The sequence below is a fragment of the Thalassophryne amazonica genome, chromosome 21 (assembly GCF_902500255.1).
Source record: "Thalassophryne amazonica chromosome 21, fThaAma1.1, whole genome shotgun sequence".
NCBI classification, from domain to species: domain Eukaryota; kingdom Metazoa; phylum Chordata; class Actinopteri; order Batrachoidiformes; family Batrachoididae; genus Thalassophryne; species Thalassophryne amazonica.
In genome coordinates, this window is record NC_047123.1 from 19,300,064 (window position 1) to 19,320,960 (window position 20,897).

Genomic DNA, 20,897 nt, shown 5'->3' on the forward strand with positions numbered 1-20,897 from the left:
CTAGGCTCCAAATCATATATTTCCATTGCTACATCTTCCAGATATGGTTATTCAATTAAAATATAGGTAAAACAAACTTAAAAACCAGTTCGATTGGCGGCCATCTTGGAAAATGGCGGCCATTTTGTTGTTTTTTTTACCTGGATAGCGACCTTTTCTGAGAGTAGGTCCTGAAGCACCTCTGTTCCAAATTTAGTGCTTGTATCACCAAGTGAAAGATTATTTGAGGTATCTGCTGCACTACAAGGAAGTCATCAGGAGATGCCATAAAATTAAAACTTGTGCCATGAAGGGCCACGGCGATGTTAGTTCAGTGACAGAATTTAAACAAACATCACAAAAACAAGAGTGGTTATGATATTCCAGCAATCCTGATGAATCTCACTTCACCTGGGACGATTATTATACAGAGATTAAATTTGATAAGGTCCTCAATAAGCACATTATTCTTGTATCTCTCCATACTAACGATCACACGAGTCACTTTAATGATGAAATTTTAGCTTGGGTTAGTGTACTTGCCTCCAAAACAGAAGCTCTATTGTTCAACGCCACTCATGCCCCTTTCTCCATGTGCGTCTGGTGTTATGTTGGGAAGAGCATCAAGCATTAAATATGTGCCAAGTCAACATGTGAATGCACGCCGGCTTTGCTATAATGGCCTCTGAGCAAAAACGGGAACAGCCAAAAGACATCAGAGAGAAAACTTTTTACCTCCCACCCTCAGCGAACAAACGCATGTTTACTCACTGAAGCTTTAGAACAAACATGTCTGGACCTATTTCCTCCAAGAGAGTCCCAACCTCTTGAGACTTGTATCTGTACTTGTCTTGTTAGAACTCAGACTTCAGTAGCATAAACCCCCATATCTTACTAAAGTGATTACAGCATCTAATTAGCATTAAGCAAACACCAGTCTATTGGTTTAAGACCTGCTTATGTCACAGACCGCCATTTGTAATGTTAACAGTGAATCTTTAAACCGACAGACATAAAAGTCTAGATTCCTGTAATTTTCTACTTTTAAATTCAGACCAAACTGAAGTTATTTTGTTTAGCCCTAAATACACAGAAGCACTCTCTAAAGCTAATGTAGATAAATAATGTAAGATTATTTACAGTAGTGTTCAGAATAATAGTAGTGCTATGTGACTAAAAAGATTAATCCAGGTTTTTTAGTATATTTCTTGTTACATGGGAAACAAGGTACCAGTAGATTCAGTAGATTCTCACAAATCCAACAAGACCAAGCATTCATGATATGCACACTCTTAAGGCTATGAAATTGGGCTATTAGTAAAAAAAAGTAGAAAAGGGGGTGTTCACAATAATAGTAGCATCTGCTGTTGACGCTACAAACTCAAAACTATTATGTTCAAACTGCTTTTTTTAGCAATCCCGTGAATCACTAAAGTAGTATTTAGTTGTATAACCACAGTTTTTCATGATTTCTTCACATCTGCGAGGCATTAATTTGATTGGTTTGGAACCAAGATTTTGCTCATTTACTGGTGTGCTTGGGGTCATTGTCTTGTTGAAACACCTATTTCAAGGGCATGTCCTCTTCAGCATAAGGCAACATGACCTCTTCAAGTATTTTGACATATCCAAACTGATCCATGATACCTGGTATGCGATATATAGGCCCAACACCATAGTAGGAGAAACATGCCCATATCATGATGCTTGCACCACCATGCTTCACTGTCTTCACTGTGAACTGTGGCTTGAATTCAGAGTTTGGGGGGTTGTCTCACAAACTGTCTGTGGCTCTTGGACCCAAAAAGAACAAATTTACTCTAATCAGTCCACAAAATATTCCTCCATTTCTCTTTAGGCCAGTTATAATGGTAAATGGACTGCATTTATATAGCGCTTTTCCATCTGCATCAGATGCTCAAAGCACTTTACAATTATGCCTCACATTCACCCCGATGTCAGGGTGCTGCCATACAAGGCGCTCACTACACACCGGGAGCAATAGGGGATTAAAGACCTTGCCCAAGGGCCCTTAGTGATTTTCCAGTCAGGCGGGGATTTGAACCCAGGATCTTCTGGTCTCAAGCCCAACACCTTAACCACTAGACCATCACAGTTGATGTGTTCTTTGGCAAATTGTAACCTCTTCTGCACATGTCTTTTATTTAACAGAGGGACTTTGGCCTAAGTAGTGGTTCACCCCTTTGAGTCTGGTCTGCTTGAGGTTTCTTCCTCAATATTATCAGAAGGAGTTTTTTTTCTTACTACTGTCGCCTGTGTTCTTGCTCTAGGGGTTGGTAAGGTTAGACCATACTTGTGTGAACCGCCTTGCAGCAGCTTTGTTGCAGTTTTGTGCTGTATAAATTAAATACATTGAAATCCAGGTTGCCTCAACTACTCCCTATACACAATTGGTCCAAACCATAGGCACATGTGTGTAGGCATTAGAAAAATAGATCATATTTCTCCTGTATTGGGTTCTCTGCAATGGCTCCCTGTAAATGGTAATGTCCCCTCCATAGAAACTTGTTCTTCTTGAGGTTTCTTCCTATTAAAAGGTAAAAGGTTTTTGTGCTTTTGTTCTTTGCTGTTGTTTTGTTTTGTTTTGTTTTTGGGTGGAAGGAATGATGGTTCTCAGTCAATTATATCAATCAATCAATCAACTTTTTTCTTGTATAGCGCCAAATCACAACAAACAGTTGCCCCAAGGCGCTCCACATTGCAAGGCAAGGCCATACAATAATTATGAAACACAGTCTACGTCTAAAGCAACATAACCAAGGGATGGTCCAGGGTCACCCGATCCAGCCCTAACTATAAGCCTTAGCGAAAAGGAAAGTTTTAAGCCTAATCTTAAAAGTAGAGAGGGTATCTGTCTCCCTGATCTGAATTGGGAGCTGGTTCCACAGGAGAGGAGCCTGAAAGCTGAAGGCTCTGCCTCCCATTCTACTCTTACAAACCCTAGGAACTACAAGTAAGCCCGCAGTCTGAGAGCGAAGCGCTCTAATGGGGTAATATGGTACTACGAGGTCCCTAAGATAAGATGGGACCTGATTATTCAAAACCTTATAAGTAAGAAGAAGAATTTTAAATTCTATTCTAGCATTAACAGGAAGCCAATGAAGGGAGGCCAACACGGGTGAGATATGCTCTCTCCTGCTAGTCCCCGTCAGTACTCTAGCTGCAGCATTCTGAACCAACTGAAGGCTTTTTAGGGAACTTTTAGGACAACCTGATAATAATGAATTACAATAGTCCAGCCTAGAGGAAATAAATGCATGAATTAGTTTTTCAGCAACACTCTGAGACAAGACCTTTCTGATTTTAGAGATATTGCGTAAATGCAAAAAGGCAGTCCTACATATTTGTTTAATATGCGCTTTGAATGACATATCCTGATCAAAAATAACTCCAAGATTTCTCACAGTATTACTAGAGATCAGGGAAATGCCATCCAGAGTAACGATCTGGTTAGACACCATGCTTCTAAGATTTGTGGGGCCAAGTACAATAACTTCAGTTTTATCTGAGTTTAAAAGCAGGAAATTAGAGGTCATCCATGTCTTTATGTCTGTAAGACAATCCTGCAGTTTAGCTAATTGGTGCGTATCCTCTGGCTTCATGGATAGATAAAGCTGGGTATCATCTGCGTAACAATGAAAATTTAAGCAATACCGTCTAATAATACTGCCCAAGGGAAGCATGTGTAAAGTGAATAAAATTGGTCCTAGCACAGAACCTTGTGGAACTCCATAATTAACTTTAGTCTGTGAAGAAGATTCCCCATTTACATGAACAAACTGTAATCTATTAGACAAATATGATTCAAACCACCGCAGCGCAATGCCTTTAATACCTATGACATGCTCTAATCTCTGTAATAAAATTTTATGGTCAACAGTATCAAAAGCAGCACTGAGGTCCAACAGAACAAGCACAGAGATAAGTCCACTGTCCGAAGCCATAAGAAGATCATTTGTAACCTTCACTAATGCTGTTTCTGTACTATGATGAATTCTAAAACCTGACTGAAACTCTTCAAATAGACCATTCCTCTGCAGGTGATCAGTTAGCTGTTTTACAACTACCCTCTCAAGAATCTTTGAGAGAAAAGGAAGGTTGGAGATTGGCCTATAATTAGCTAAGATAGCTGGGTCAAGTGATGGCTTTTTAAGTAATGGTTTAATTACTGCCACCTTAAAGGCCTGTGGTACATAACCAACTAACAAAGATAGATTGATCATATTTAAGATTGAAGCATTAAATAATGGTAGGACTTCCTTGAGCAGCCTGGCAGGAATGGGGTCTAATAAGCATGTTGATGGTTTGGATGAAGTAACTAATGAAAATAACTCAGACAGAACAATCGGAGAGAAAGAGTCTAACCAAATACCGGCATCACTGAAAGCAGCCAAAGATAACGATACATCTTTGGGATGGTTATGAGTAATTTTTTCTCTAATAGTCAAAATTTTGTTAGCAAAGAAAGTCATGAAGTCATTACTAGTTAAAGTTAATGGAATACTCAGCTCAATAGAGCTCTGACTCTTTGTCAGCCTGGCTACAGTGCTGAAAAGAAACCTGGGGTTGTTCTTATTTTCTTCAATTAGTGATGAGTAGAAAGATGTCCTAGCTTCACGAAGGGCTTTCTTATAGAGCAACAAACTCTTTTTCCAGGCTAAGTGAAGATCTTCTAAATTAGTGAGACGCCATTTCCTCTCCAACTTACGGGTTATCAGCTTTAAGCTACGAGTTTGTGAGTTATACCACGGAGTCAGACACTTCTGATTTAAAGCTCTCTGTAATGAAACCTATTCCCCACTGCAGGGTAGTCCATCAGGGTAAATGTAAATGTTATTAAAAAATGATCAGACAAAAGGGAGTTTTCAGGGAATACTGTTAAGTCTTCTATTTCCATACCATAAGTCAGAACAAGATCTAAAATATGATTAAAGTGGTGGGTGGACTCATTTACTTTTTGAGCAAAGCCGATAGAGTCTAATAATAGATTAAATGCAGTGTTGAGGCTGTCATTCTCAGCATCTGTGTGGATGTTAAAATCGCCCACTATAATTATCTTATCCACTAAAATGAACATTAAATCGGTGTGTAACTTTGCAAAAACAATGTCGGACTCTGTAGTTTTCTCTGGGCCCCTCCCCAATCAGACCGGGAGTGACATGTTTAGCCGCATGTTCTCCTTGAATTGCTGGCTGTCTGAGTGGTGTCCAAAAAATGAGGTGGGCTTCATAGATAATTGGCAAAGCTTCTGGGGAAAACCTGGTCTTGTTAGGAGAGACGGCATCCATCCCACTTTGGATGGAGCAGCTCTCATTTCTAGAAATCTGGCTAATTTTCTTAAATCCTCCAAACCGTGACTATCCAGGGTTGGGACCAGGAAGCAGAGTTGTAGTCTTACACACCTCTCTGCAGCTTCACTCCCCCTGCCATCCCCTCATTACCCCATCCCCGTAGAGACGGTGCCTGCTCCCAGACTACCAATAACCAGCAAAAATCTATTTAAGCATAAAAATTCAAAAAGAAAAAATAATATAGCACCTTCAACTGCACCACAGACTAAAACAGTTAAATGTGGTCTATTAAACATTAGGTCTCTCTCTTCTAAGTCCCTGTTGGTAAATGATATAATAATTGATCAACATATTGATTTATTCTGCCTAACAGAAACCTGGTTACAGCAGGATGAATATGTTAGTTTAAATGAGTCAACACCCCCGAGTCACACTAACTGTCAGAATGCTCGTAGCACGGGCCGGGGCGGTGGATTAGCAGCAATCTTCCATTCCAGCTTATTAATTAATCAAAAACCCAGACAGAGCTTTAATTCATTTGAAAGCTTGTCTCTTAGTCTTGTCCATCCAAATTGGAAGTCCCAAAAACCAGTTTTATTTGTTATTATCTATCGTCCACCTGGTCGTTACTGTGAGTTTCTCTGTGAATTTTCAGACCTTTTGTCTGACTTAGTGCTTAGCTCAGATAAGATAATTATAGTGGGCGATTTTAACATCCACACAGATGCTGAGAATGACAGCCTCAACACTGCATTTAATCTATTATTAGACTCTATTGGCTTTGCTCAAAAAGTAAATGAGTCCACCCACCACTTTAATCATATCTTAGATCTTGTTCTGACTTATGGTATGGAAATAGAAGACTTAACAGTATTCCCTGAAAACTCCCTTCTGTCTGATCATTTTTTAATAACATTTACATTTACTCTGATGGACTACCCAGCAGTAGGGAATAAGTTTCATTACACTAGAAGTCTTTCAGAAAGCGCTGTAACTAGGTTTAAGGATATGATTCCTTCTTTATGTTCTCTAATGCCATATAACAACACAGTGCAGAATAGCTACCTAAACTCTGTAAGGGAGATAGAGTATCTCGTCAATAGTTTTACATCCTCATTGAAGACAGCTTTGGATGCTGTAGCTCCTCTGAAAAAGAGAGCTTTAAATCAGAAGTGTCTGACTCCATGGTATAACTCTCAAACTCGTAGCTTAAAGCAGATAACCCGTAAGTTGGAGAGGAAATGGCGTCTCACTAATTTAGAAGATCTTCACTTAGCCTGGAAAAAGAGTCTGTTGCTCTATAAAAAAGCCCTCCGTAAAGCTAGGACATCTTTCTACTCATCAGTAATTGAAGAAAATAAGAACAACCCCAGGTTTCTTTTCAGCACTGTAGCCAGGCTGACAAAGAGTCAGAGCTCTATTGAGCTGAGTATTCCATTAACTTTAACTAGTAATGAGTTCATGACTTTCTTTGCTAACAAAATTTTAACTATTAGAGAAAAAATTACTCATAACCATCCCAAAGACGTATCGTTATCTTTGGCTGCTTTCAGTGATGCCGGTATTTGGTTAGACTCTTTCTCTCCGATTGTTCTGTCTGAGTTATTTTCATTAGTTACTTCATCCAAACCATCAACATGTTTATTAGACCCCATTCCTACCAGGCTGCTCAAGGAAGCCCTACCATTATTTAATGCTTCGATCTTAAATATGATCAATCTATCTTTGTTAGTTGGCTATGTACCACAGGCTTTTAAGGTGGCAGTAATTAAACCATTACTTAAAAAGCCATCACTTGACCCAGCTATCTTAGCTAATTATAGGCCAATCTCCAACCTTCCTTTTCTCTCAAAAATTCTTGAAAGGGTAGTTGTAAAACAGCTAACTGATCATCTGCAGAGGAATGGTCTATTTGAAGAGTTTCAGTCAGGTTTTAGAATTCATCATAGTACAGAAACAGCATTAGTGAAGGTTACAAATGATCTTCTTATGGCCTCGGACAGTGGACTCATCTCTGTGCTTGTTCTGTTAGACCTCAGTGCTGCTTTTGATACTGTTGACCATAAAATTTTATTACAGAGATTAGAGCATGCCATAGGTATTAAAGGCACTGCGCTGCGGTGGTTTGAATCATATTTGTCTAATAGATTACAATTTGTTCATGTAAATGGGGAATCTTCTTCACAGACTAAAGTTAATTATGGAGTTCCACAAGGTTCTGTGCTAGGACCAATTTTATTCACTTTATATATGCTTCCCTTAGGCAGTATTATTAGACGGTATTGCTTAAATTTTCATTGTTACGCAGATGATACCCAGCTTTATCTATCCATGAAGCCAGACGACACACACCAATTAGCTAAACTGCAGGATTGTCTTACAGACATAAAGACATGGATGACCTCTAATTTCCTGCTTTTAAACTCAGATAAAACTGAAGTTATTGTACTTGGCCCCACAAATCTTAGAAACATGGTGTCTAACCAGATCCTTACTCTGGATGGCATTACCCTGACCTCTAGTAATACTGTGAGAAATCTTGGAGTCATTTTTGATCAGGATATGTCATTCAAAGCGCATATTAAACAAATATGTAGGACTGCTTTTTTGCATTTACGCAATATCTCTAAAATCAGAAAGGTCTTGTCTCAGAGTGATGCTGAAAAACTAATTCATGCATTTATTTCCTCTAGGCTGGACTATTGTAATTCATTATTATCAGGTTGTCCTAAAAGTTCCCTAAAAAGCCTTCAGTTAATTCAAAATGCTGCAGCTAGAGTGCTGACGGGGACTAGAAGGAGAGAGCATATCTCACCCATATTGGCCTCTCTTCATTGGCTTCCTGTTAATTCTAGAATAGAATTTAAAATTCTTCTTCTTACTTATAAGGTTTTGAATAATCAGGTCCCATCTTATCTTAGGGACCTCGTAGTACCATATCACCCCAATAGAGCGCTTCGCTCTCAGACTGCAGGCTTACTTGTAGTTCCTAGGGTTTGTAAGAGTAGAATGGGAGGCAGAGCCTTCAGCTTTCAGGCTCCTCTCCTGTGGAACCAGCTCCCAATTCAGATCAGGGAGACAGACACCCTCTCTACTTTTAAGATTAGGCTTAAAACTTTCCTTTTTGCTAAAGCTTATAGTTAGGGCTGGATCAGGTGACCCTGAACCATCCCTTAGTTATGCTGCTATAGACGTAGACTTCTGGGGGGTTCCCATGATGCACTGTTTCTTTCTCTTTTTGCTCTGTATGCACCACTCTGCATTTAATCATTAGTGATCGATCTCTGCTCCCCTCCACAGCATGTCTTTTTCCTGGTTCTCTCCCTCAGCCCCGACCAGTCCCAGCAGAAGACTGCCCCTCCCTGAGCCTGGTTCTGCTGGAGGTTTCTTCCTGTTAAAAGGGAGTTTTTCCTTCCCACTGTAGCCAAGTGCTTGCTCACAGGGGGTCGTTTTGACCATTGGGGTTTTACATCATTATTGTATGGCCTTGCCTTACAATATAAAGCGCCTTGGGGCAACTGTTTGTTGTGATTTGGCGCTATATAAAAAAAAAAATTGATTGATTGATTGATTGATTATCTGAGCTAAGCACTAAGTCAGACAAAAGGTCTGAAAATTCACAGAGAAACTCACAGTAACGACCAGGTGGACGATAGATAATAACAAATAAAACTGGTTTTTGGGACTTCCAATTTGGATGGACAAGACTAAGAGACAAGCTTTCAAATGAATTAAAGCTCTGTCTAGGTTTTTGATTAATTAATAAGCTGGAATGGAAGATTGCTGCTAATCCTCCGCCCCGGCCCGGGCGGAGGACTAAGTCTAAACCTGCTCAACATGTAAAATAATGCATTTTGCGATGTTGCAATGTAAATAAAATTGAGTTTGAAACTAGATGTATCAGGCCCACATGTTGGTGCTTTAGACATACATAATCAGAGAAATGTGACAGTTTGACCATGTTTAAAATGAATCACCAACCATATTTAATTGTTAAATGTTGATTAAAAACAGATTTTACGTGTATAATATTTAACAGAAAACTTACATAATAAGTTATGATTCACTTCTACCTTTGCACAATAAAATCTCAGTCAGAACCGGGAGTGTAGCAACAATAAATTGTTCAGAAATACTGTGTCTGTTGAAATTTATTAACGCATTAAGGTGTCATAAATGTATTGTTTTATTTAATACAAGCAAACTGAGAAAGACATTTTCATTTCAGGAGATGACAATGAACATGCAGCTCCTGAATAGTTCCAGTAAGTATTCTTGCTTTCTTTCTGCAGTAGATCTCTCTCTCTCTCTCTCTTTCATTTATATATATATATATAATCTGTGTGTGTGTGTATACGTGTGTTTATATGTATGTGTATTTATAGGTAATATTAATTTCTTTTAATCAGGTGATAAAACCTTCCTCCGTCACAGACACCATCCTTATGGCACCCCTACAGTCGTCCAGCCAGATATCTCTTTTTGTCTCCTTTACCACACTGAGTACCTCAGTGGATACAGCAAAGACCGCCTCATGCCTCTGTGGGTGTCTTACACGATTCCTCCTCTGGTGAGCCTGCTATATCTTCCATCCACATAGAAAGTTCTGGTTTAGCTTCTGCTGTGGTGAAAAGTTTGGCGCTGACACGTAAGACATTGTTTCATATCTGAGTCACAGCGCAAGAAGCACTTGCTCATCTGCTAATGTAAACCTGGAACACTTTTTGACTTTCTCATTATGCAGCTGAGATTTAGTGCAAATTTTGACCTCAGAGTGACGGAGGCGCCAATGCCCAAGAGATTATAAACTATTTGGTGCTTTCAATAATAACTTATTTATACAGCACTTTCCAGTACATAGTTACAAAGTGCTGTACAGCATCTTTACAAAACTGTTCAAAAAGACACAAAATACCACCTATTCGTGGATTGGCTAAGATTTAGGTGGAGTCTGGCACTGCCAAGATGTCAACATTTGGAGCTGCCCCATTTGAGCTTCAACAGCGCTCTTGAGAAAATCTGTGAGTGACACCACAGAGAATACAGTGTATTATGTCAACATGCTTGCAATAAAGAGAAAATCTACTAATTACGGCGTGAATTAAAGCTTTGTTTAAAAATTTAAAGTACTACACAGAGGTTGACTTAGTTGTCTCAGCGGGGAGATTATTAGAGAGAAAAAGAGATACAGTCTCTCCCTTATTTAGCAGGAGTTGGGGAAAAACTACAGAGGATCTTCAGACAGCACAAAATCCCAGTTTACTTTAAACCTGGTAACACTTTGAGACAGAAATTAGTTCACCCTAAGGACAGGATCCCTAGTTAAAAACAGAGCAATGTAGTGTATTCTGTCAGATGTCAGATGAAAACTGTAAGGAACACTACATAGGTGAGACGAAGCAGCCGTTGTACAAAAGGCTAAACTAGCACCACAGAGAGGGCGCCAGTGGACCTCAGTCTGCAGTTCATCTCCACCTTAAAGACAATAACCACACATTTGAGGACAAGGAAGTTAAAATCTTAGCCAGAGAAAAGAAATGGTTTGGGAGGGAAGTGAAGGAAATAGGGATGTGAATCGTACAACAACTCATGATTCAATTTGATTACGATTCTTGGGGTGACGATTCGATTCAGAATTGATTCGATTGAAAGAGCTCTGAGAAATAGATATATTACTTAAAAAATGTTTATGTTTAAGAAAATGTAGCTTTACAATGTTAATAAAGTGAATCTACACTCAACAAAAATATAAACGCAACACTTTTGGTTTTGCTCCCATTTTGTATGAGATAAACTCAAAGATCTAAAACTTTTTCCACATACACAATATCACCATTTCCCTCAAATATTACAACCCCTGGCAAAAATTATGGAATCACCGGCCTCGGAGGATGTTCATTCAGTTGTTTAATTTTGTAGAAAAAAAGCAGATCACAGACATGACACAAAACTAAAGTCATTTAGGGGCGCTTTATATTGTAAGGCAAGGCCATACAATAATTACGTAAAAACCCCAACGGTCAAAACGACCCCCTGTGAGCAAGCACTTGGCGACAGTGGGAAGGAAAAACTCCCTTTTAACAAGAAGAAACCTCCAGCAAAACCAGGCTCAGGGAGGGGCAGTCTTCTGCTGGGACTGGTTGGGGCTGAGGGAGACACAATTCTTGGAAGCTGAAAATGTCCCAGTTCTTGCATGGCCGACATACTCACCAGACATGTCACCCATTGAGCATGTTTGGGATGCTCTGGACCGGCGTATACGACAGTGTGTACCAGTTCCTGCCAATATCCAGCAACTTCGCACAGCCATTGAAGAGGAGTGGACCAACATTCCACAGGCCACAACTGACAACCTGATCAACTCTATGTGAAGGAGATGTGTTGCACTGCATGAGGCAAATGGTGGTCACACCAGATACTGACTGGTATCCCCCCCAATAAAACAAAACTGCAACTTTCAGAGTGGCCTTTTATTGTGGGCAGTCTAAGGCACAGCTGTGCACTAATCATGGTGTCTAATCAGCATCTTGATATGGCACACCTGTGAGGTGGGATGGATTATCTCAGCAAAGGAGAAGTGCTCACTATCACAGATTTAGACTGGTTTGTGAACAATATTTGAGGGAAATGGTGATATTGTGTATGTGGAAAAAGTTTTAGATCTTTGAGTTCATCTCATACAAAATGGGAGCAAAACCAAAAGTGTTGCGTTTATATTTTTGTTGAGTGTAGATGTAAATTTACTTGTCTGCTTTGCTTGTTCAGAGTTGGCTGGTAGTTTAGCGACGCGCTGGTCAGTAGTAGTAGCAGAGACCGCTGCTCCACTTCTTTTAGCTCCGGGTCATGCCGTAGCATGTGGGCTTGCGGATTTGAAGTGTTTCCGAAGTACTTGACTTTCATTTTGCAGATTTTGCACACTGCATAAGTCATATCAAGCTCCTTCTTACGCAGCAAATAATAAAATCCAAAATGCGCCCAAACATTTGCCTTCAGCAAAGACGGTGCTGGCTGAATTAGCTCTTCGTCCGCCATGCTGTAGTACGGATGCTGTAGTATGGAGGATGTTGCCTGACAAACAGTACACTCAGTGAGTAAATAAGAAAATGTTTAAAAAAATGCTTTTTAAAAATCAATTCTTGGACATTTTGGGTCGAATCAGAATAGTAATAAATAAGAATCGCGATTCGGACGTGAATCGATTTTTTTTTCCAACACCCCTAGAAGGAAGCATTGTATGTGAAAGTTGAAACCCAGCCTTAACCGGGGTGGGGGTCTGAGACACGCTTTGTCCCCTGTTTACAAAGTGGTACTCAGGTCAAAGCAGTTTCAGTCTTTTGTCCATGGTAATGAGTCATTCACGTCATCAGGAGAGTTGTCAGGAGAGGCGTCAGGAGAGGCGTCAGTCCCATCGTTAGGAGGGACAGCTGCCCTGTCATTAGGAGGGTGCTAACTAGAGTACAATAGGTGCTAATTAGAGCAGTTGTTAGTCACTGCCAATAGCAGTCTGCCTCTCAGTAGGAGGGGTCTGGTTAGGTTTAAAACTCCAGCTTTTGCTGGCTTCTGTTATTCTTCTCTACAAGAGTCAAGACAGAAGTCAGACTACCAGAGCAAGAATTTTAGCTGAGGAAGCTTCTGCAATTAGAAGCGAAACGTCCTCGTGTCAAGCAACTCAGTCCAGTCGAAGATTCAAGCTTCTCTACGGCAGAAAAAGAACATAATATGAGGAATCCCTGTAGCTTGCTGCCTTCTTTTTCACCTTTGTGAAACAGAGTAAAACCTGCAGTTTGTAAACACAGAGCACGGGAAGGTCCAAAAGGCACTTCAACCTCTCTGATATAAGAAGGCACACCACTGTTTTGTATTTTGTGTATTAGCAACAAAATCTTAAAATGGACATCTGACGGAATGAGGTGAACATCAGCGGAATATGATCAACTCTCAGCTGTAGCATAACATTTTCAAGTTTTCAATTCAGTTTGTCTTTTTCTTCTTTTTTAAGACAAATCAGTGAGAAGAACTGATAGAAACAAAGAGTTGAGATGAGAGGCTTTGATACGTTAAACAGGACTTGAAGGTGACTCAATAACGTTGCGCACTCATAAGGTGCAAATGAAATCACGGCACAGCGGCATAAATTTGTTTGACAGCTGAGTAAGAAAATACAGTGTTTAACTAGTTTCATATTTAATTTTTGGAAATGGCCCAGATTGGTTTGCAAATTATTTTATTATTTGATTGTGGAACAGAACCTGGGGGCGAGGCGGCCCAGTGGGTTGAATTTTATGTGTCGTCGTGTCGCCCTGTGACGTGTTTTGATGCTGAACTTTTAGGTCTGTAATCATGGGCCGAAAATTACTACCAGTTTTTCTTCCTGCAACTTTTTATTTCCATGAGCAAGGGATGGAGGTGGGGGACGAGAGACTATTTTAGGAGCGCGGTGACAGAATCAGAAGTGCGCCCTCACTGACCTCATGAAAAGCAAAACTGAGCCAAATGAGCTTATGCAACACTTAAGAGTACTGGTCTGGAGTCCCGGTTTTGTCCACCACAGACTGACTGCTCTCTCTGTCTCCCTCCCTCCCCCTCTGTCTCTCAGACAACCGTCCGACCCCTGACCCCAGAGCACAAGGTGTGCATACATGCTGACGTACGAGTGCCAAAGCTCAACAGCCAGCTGTGTCTGCGATACTCGGACAACATGACCGTGACTTACGGCCTGCTGCACCCTCCAAGTGAGTCAGTGTGTGTGTGTGTGTGTGTGTCATCCCCAGCTGGGTGTCGAATTCAGGCTGACATTTTCCAGTGCTGTGTGAGAACACATTCCCAAGTAAAAAATGCGCCTGTGCTTTAGAAACGCATCCGCCTTCCCAGACACGGTCGATAATGCGCTTTGTGTTCCGAAATGGAATTGTGGCCACAGGTAAACGGAATTCTTCATCCAAAGGAGGTGACAAACTGCTGGCGCAGCAGTCACAGAGGAGGTTTGAGTCTGTCTTCCTTCCTGCCTTACAGTGAATCTCCGCTGTGATATCAGTCATCAGGGATCAAGTGCACAATATGCGGAAAACAACTCACTCATGCTGGTGACAGTTTTGGCACTCACCATTTTTTGGCCTTCTGCATGTGTTTCCTGAATTTGATTAATTCTGGGGGAAAAAACTGTATCATGGAGTAACTTTTTATTATCTTGTATTACCACGTTTTCTCGACTATTTGTTGCATTGGAATATTAGTCACATCTGTCCAAAGATGCATCAACAAGAGTTAAAAAACATATGTGCTACTGCTCCATGCAACAAGAAGCAAAATGCCTTTAGTCAGCATTGTTTTATAACTGAAACACTTTGTTAGGGAGCAAAGGTTAACAGGCTAATTATTGTAGGAGGCACAAAGAACTCAAAAGTTAACTGCATATTAAATACATCTCACTGAGCAGATAAACATCAAGGTGTATGTTTACCTCACTAAATGTAAGCAAACTTTTTAATTGATTATACATTTTTTAAACCATTGGAGTTAGCCTTACCTTAGCCTAGCCATGCTCCTCATTGTGTTGGCTGTCCCACAAAGTGCAAACGTTTCAGTGCTGAGTAAAGATTATTGCTTCTCTGTATTTGAGACTGTGGTCCTTCAGTTTGAGTGTATGATTTATTAATTTCACTTGTCCTCTCAGACCCATCACGATCTCCTTATTAAGATTTTCTTCTTCTTGTTAAACAGCGGGTGACATCCATCTTAATGGTGCATTACCTCCACCCTCTGCTCCAGAGTGTGTATCAGACCATACCTTATTCAGTAGCAGCTTGTCACATGTGAAAAGAGTGCCATCTTGTGGCCAAAGAAACAATGAGATAAGCGGTTGAAGATGAGTGAGTGAGGTTACTTCAAAATCTAAATCGCAGCTCCGGCCAAATAAATAAAAATATAAAAAGCACGATTTATAATCCAGAAAATATGGTATATAGAAATGATGTCCATTACTTTGTCCATGGATCAGTCATACTTTACTGTGTCCACAATAACTTTTCACCAAATTTAAACTGGACATCAATTTGCCACAGACCTGTTTTGTCACAAACTCACCAAAGCAACCACAGATAAAAGCATTTGCAAAGAAAATATTAATCTAAATCAAATTATATGGGATCCACAAACTTTTTATTTCTGTCCTTGAAGATTAAACTTGCTAAACCTTGCACAAATTCAGGGTTGGCATCAGTAAAGCAGGATAGGGTAAGTATCGCCCTTGTTTACGTCCAAAAAACTAATAAATATAAGTGGTTGGACGGGTTGCTAGCATATTGTTAGCATCCCAGCGCTTCATCAAGCAATTCTTATATTGTGCTCATGCTGGTCTGGCATTGATTTTTAATAAATCCTGTGTTGTCTCATAAACTTTGATTTATTTAAGTTTGTTTAATAGATGCAGTTCTTACAAAACCTGCCTTTTGCAACTCTTTAGTAATTTAACTCCACAGCTTAATTTTTCCTTTTTGTATCTTCAGATTTTTCCGTAAATTTAGATAAGTAGGCAAGAAAAAAAAGAGCATTTCTTTTGAAGACAGCTGAACAAACTTTGAGTTCTCTGTTATCAATTTTCTTCTAGACACGTTCTGACTTGCTGTTTACTGCAACATTGTTTTTCTTCACACCAAGGTCATCTCACTGTTCACTCTTCGGGTTCTGCTAATATCAAGTTCATAAGGAGAACTAATATCTGGGGTTCTGTACCAGTTCTCTTTTGGTGGAAATATGCTGTGTTCAAAATTAGGATCTTGAACCTTCATAGATCAGGTTCTGCCTCGGTGGAACTTGCCTGGTTTTTACATTCTCGTGTTTTGTCCCCTGCAGGTCTGAGTAGTGAAGAACATGACGCAGACTCGCTCCTCATAACCAACGTCACACCAATGTTCCCAGCATTTAAAGGTGAGTCACTCTGGTATTACTGTTGGCTGCTTGATTTGTGCTGCGAGATCTGTCTCTGCTAAATTAACGTTGGGATGCTCAAAGATTTGGCACTTTGTAATGTAGCCGTTATGTTTTACAACAATTAAGACATTGTGGCATTGAGAAGTCCAAACAGTCAGGTGTTATTTTGCCTTATTCTACTTATAAACATGTTTTAAGCTATGCAACAGTACAAAGTCATTGTTTCATATTTCAAAATTTTCCACATACTCTATCAGAGACTGGTCAGGGTTACAGGTATGCCAGTCCAGGACCCGTACCCTCTTCTTCTACAGTCATACCTTTGTAATGTGTGCAGAATGTGATTTTTGTTTTCATTTGTCCCTGTTGCTCTATGTCCTTTTCCACATTAATGCTTTGATCACAGAAGTGTAAATAAATTACATTTGTCAAGGGCACTGACACAATCCCATACCATGACAGACCCTGACGTTTGGACTTGTTGCTGATAACAGTCTGGATGGTCCTTTTTATTCTTGATCTGAAGCACCTGACATCCATTTCTTCCAAAAAAATGTGGATTACTGATTTGTCTGGCCGCAATGCACAACGTGTGATGGTCAAACCCAAATACATCCAAGCCCAGAGAACACCTTGCCCCTTCTGGACATGGTTAACATAAGGCTTCTTTTTTACACAATACTGTGTAGTCTTAAATGAAATTTGTGAATGTAACTCTGTATTGTAGTGCTTGACAAAGGTTTTTCAAAGTAATCCCTTGCCCATCTGGTTATATCGGCTATTGATGACTGAGGCTTGGGCTGTTTCCTTTTATGCACTGAAATTTCTCCAGATTGCTTGAATGGCTTAATGATATTACACACTTTTGAGTACAAAATATGCAAATCCCTTTCTATTATTCTTAGAGGAAAACTGTTTTTAAACATTTCAGTAATTTCTCGAGACCCTCTGCTCGTTGCCGCTCAAACACTCAGCCTTTTGTGAATACTGTTTTTTAACCAAACCACGACTACAATAATTTATTATTTTATTTATTATTTCCCTAAATTGCTCCTGTTCCAGCTTTTTTTTTTTGGAATGTGTCACTAGCCTTAAATGCAAGAATTAACGCATATTAACAGTCAGTTTGCAGATGCTTCCCCCTGGTGGAAAATGAAGGTGGTGCACAGAAGAGAAAATGCTCATTTGAAACTCTAACATATATTAATATTATTGAATAAGCTTAAGTTTTACAACTAGATGAAGTGATTCTTCATCTGTGACAGTTTATAGAGCACAAAAAACAACACTGGCATTTGTTCTGATATGTTATTGTAAAACTGAAAGACTTTTGTTTGTGTTATTCATTCTGTCTGCAGATGTTTGGACCCATTTTCACGAGGTCCTGCTTCCAAAATATTCAAAGGAGCTGAACGGCGTCAACATCATGAGTGGGCCCATTTTTGATGAAGACTACGACGGACATGTTGATGCACATAAAGTGATTTCACAGTAAGGCGGCCGCACACTGAAACACTTTGTGGTCAGAGTGCATGACTTATCATGAATTTGTGAGTTACATATGCATGGCTTCATGTATTTTCATAAATTATCAGGAATTATGGTGACTTAAAAGTTTTTCATGCGTGACATCATGCACGAACAACACGCCAATTAAAGCATTCACTAGAGTGAGTTCATCATCATGAATTATGGTCTGTTAATATGGTATTAAAAATGTGGGATGAGATTAAATCAGATAGAATATATTGGTCCCTTGGGAAGACTCCCTCAGGGAAATTGATGTTCCAGCATCATTGTATAGCAGCACACAGAGTAAGAAGCACACAGAGTATCAAAAGTGAAAGTAAAAAAAAAAAAACAGTTTGCAAATATCAATATAAATACACGAATAAATAAACATACTGATCGCTACTGGCTTACTGGCTATTACTGTTCCTCTAGTTTATCTATCTATCGATCTATCTATCTATTGTCTTTCTGATGCCTGATTCTGTTTTTTCTCTCTGTTTAAGGTGCAGCTCCATCAAGAGATGGGAGTTGTGTTCGTGTTGGCGATCCTCCTGTCCTGTGCGCCAATAGCATTTATTGTATATTCGTCCGTGAATTGTTCTGTAATTTATGTCTGTAGCATGGCCCAAGCAGAGGGTCACCCCTTTGAGTCTGGTCTGCTTGAGGTTTCTTCCTCAGAGGGAGTTTTTCCTTACCACTGTTGCTCTGGGGGTTGGTAAGGTTAGACCTTACCTGTGAGAAGCACTTTGAGGCAACTCTGTTGTGATTTGGCGCTATATAAATGAAAATAAATTGAAAAAATAAAATGAAATTGAAAAATCTATCTATCTGTCTATCTATCTATCTATTTATCTATATAGATAGATAGATATAGGGTGTGTATTCGTATTCAGGATATTTGGAACAGTTGCCATAGTCATTTTTTGTAGTATTGATACTCCATTTGGTCTTTTAGGTTTCTCTCTCTCTTTCTTCCCTCAGACAGTGAGTTGTAAGACAGGTCACTCAATGCCCACATTAGCGCCACCTAGTGTTGCCAGTTTAGCAAATTTGTTGTCAGATTTCGTGGCCTTTTGACCTTCCCTAGGGACTAAAAATCCTTTATAGCAGCTAAACAACAAATCTGTTCTCGTATAAATTAAGTGAGGTTACATCATCATGTAATGTAGTGACTTTTAGCGACATTTCAGATTTTTTTTTTCTTTTTTTTTTTCTTTCTTTTTTTTTGGGTAACACTGCTCATTCACGTCAGTTGAGTACAGACAGCGTGGCTGTGGTGTGTTGCATGTTTATTAGCTTCCTCCACTTCCTGTGCCTGTGGACTGCATCGACCTGTCGTGTGTTTTTCCAGGAATGAGGCGCCCATCCCGACACATTTCTTTGTGATCCTGACCAGCTGTGGGGACTCGACCTTCACCCCTGTGGAATGTGAGGGTCCATTGCAGGCCACCTCCTTCATCCTGCCCCACAGGTCCGACAACAGCGAGACCTGCGCTGTGAGTAGCACCGCCCACCGCTCCTCTTGCTCATCGGATTATCTGACACACTTCTGTGGAAACCTGAAACAGACTGATTATTAACGTCCTGTCCGCTTTTGTCTGTTTCTTCAGAAGGGGACAGACTTCATGTGGGTGGAAGAATTTGTGCAGTTTCACACGGCTCGAGTTCGAGATATCGAGCTCCTGACCGGGCTCAGCTTCTACCACGATAGGTTATCTGTGCAAGAGACTCTACAGCTCAAAACATTTGTGCAGACACACCAAAGAATCTAATTCAATTGCTCAAGGAATTCATGGCGCTCCGCTCAGCAGGGAGCAGTGTGGAGCGCTCTCCTCTCAGTGGATTTAACGGCTGCCTCGCTTGTAAAAGTTCAACCAAAGTCCATCTAGAATTTTTTTAATGCAAACTTTATGAAGTCTACACTTGGTGAAGCCATGTATTTATTATTGATGATACTCCTGATTGCAACTGTGTGGTGGAATATGGGATAAATTCAGAGGACATTTTTATAAGTGACGCTGCAGAGCGCTCAGTCACAGACGACGAAGTGGGACAGGAACCAAACGAAAAGGGAAAAAGAAACAATCATCTGTTTGTCGGGCAGCATTTCCAGAGGATTCCTGCTACACTTTGTGTGTCACATGGTGGTGATGTGGAGAATTTTAAAAATCAACACTAAGTTTGAGAACAGAGTGTTTCACGCTGCAAAAAGATGATTCCCAACGCTGCATTTGTGCACTTATTGACAAACTATTACTTGTCAAATGTTATATGTATATGGTGTATATGGTTTGTTTGCTTGTTTTGTTTATTCATTATTTTTGGGAATTTGGACATTATTAGATTAGATTTTTTTTCTTTATGCTTGATTAGCTCCACTGAGGAGGTTCGTTTTCCCCGTGTCTTTTTGTTCGTTGAGTGTTTGTTTGTTTGCGTAACATGTTTTGTATTTGTTTGCAAAAACTAAGTAACAATTTAGTGAAATTTGCTGGAGGGGGGTGAAGTATGCACCACAGAAAAGCACTTGAATTTTGGTGTTGATCCAGATCAAAGAGCAAGTCAAAGCTCAGCATAAAGGATCAAACTTCCCCAGCACTTCCGAACAGCATCAATCCCGCTCAAAGGCTAATTACTGTATGTTTAAGTATCAAGTCTCAGTGATCAAGATCAAACCTTAGCATAAAGGATCAGAGTACGATGCTGAGAAATAAATATTAGCTTTTGGGGTCAGAGATCAGTGATCAAAACCATGATGAGGATCAAAGCTCAGTAAATATCAACAGCAGTAATCAGGCTCAAAGGTCGAAATCAATGGTCAGGGTCAAAATCAGCAATCAAGCTCAAATGTCATCCTTAAGTTTCAAAGGTCAGGACCAAATGGCACATATATAGATCAAATCTCAGTGAACAAGATTAAAATCAGTGATCGAGACTAAAGATCGGCATTAACAATCAAAGTACTCTGTTCAGAATGCAACATCAAAGCAAAGTGAGCAGGTTTAAATGTCAGGATCAAAGTTCAATCAGATTCAAAGTTTGAATCAAACAGCAATCGTCAGGATCAAATGGGGTCAATCAATCAATCAATCAATTTTTTTATATAGCGCCAAATCACAACAAACAGTTGCCCCAAGGCGCTTTATATTGTAAGGCAAGGCCATACAA

The 20,897-nt window shown here is 39.9% G+C and overlaps 1 protein-coding gene across 1 annotated transcript in view; it reads left to right on the forward strand.

Annotated features, from left to right (window-relative positions):
• The window catches only part of enpp1 (ectonucleotide pyrophosphatase/phosphodiesterase 1), a 67,711-nt gene extending 46,814 nt beyond the window's left edge, over positions 1 to 20,897 (forward strand). Inside the window, exons 17-23 of the mRNA XM_034162277.1 lie at positions 9,520 to 9,556; positions 9,701 to 9,861; positions 13,888 to 14,023; positions 16,143 to 16,217; positions 17,579 to 17,711; positions 19,084 to 19,228; positions 19,343 to 20,897. Coding sequence (XP_034018168.1) covers positions 9,520 to 9,556; positions 9,701 to 9,861; positions 13,888 to 14,023; positions 16,143 to 16,217; positions 17,579 to 17,711; positions 19,084 to 19,228; positions 19,343 to 19,504 — 849 coding nt within the window. The 3' untranslated portion in view covers positions 19,505 to 20,897. The remainder of the gene's footprint in view (positions 1 to 9,519; positions 9,557 to 9,700; positions 9,862 to 13,887; positions 14,024 to 16,142; positions 16,218 to 17,578; positions 17,712 to 19,083; positions 19,229 to 19,342) is intronic.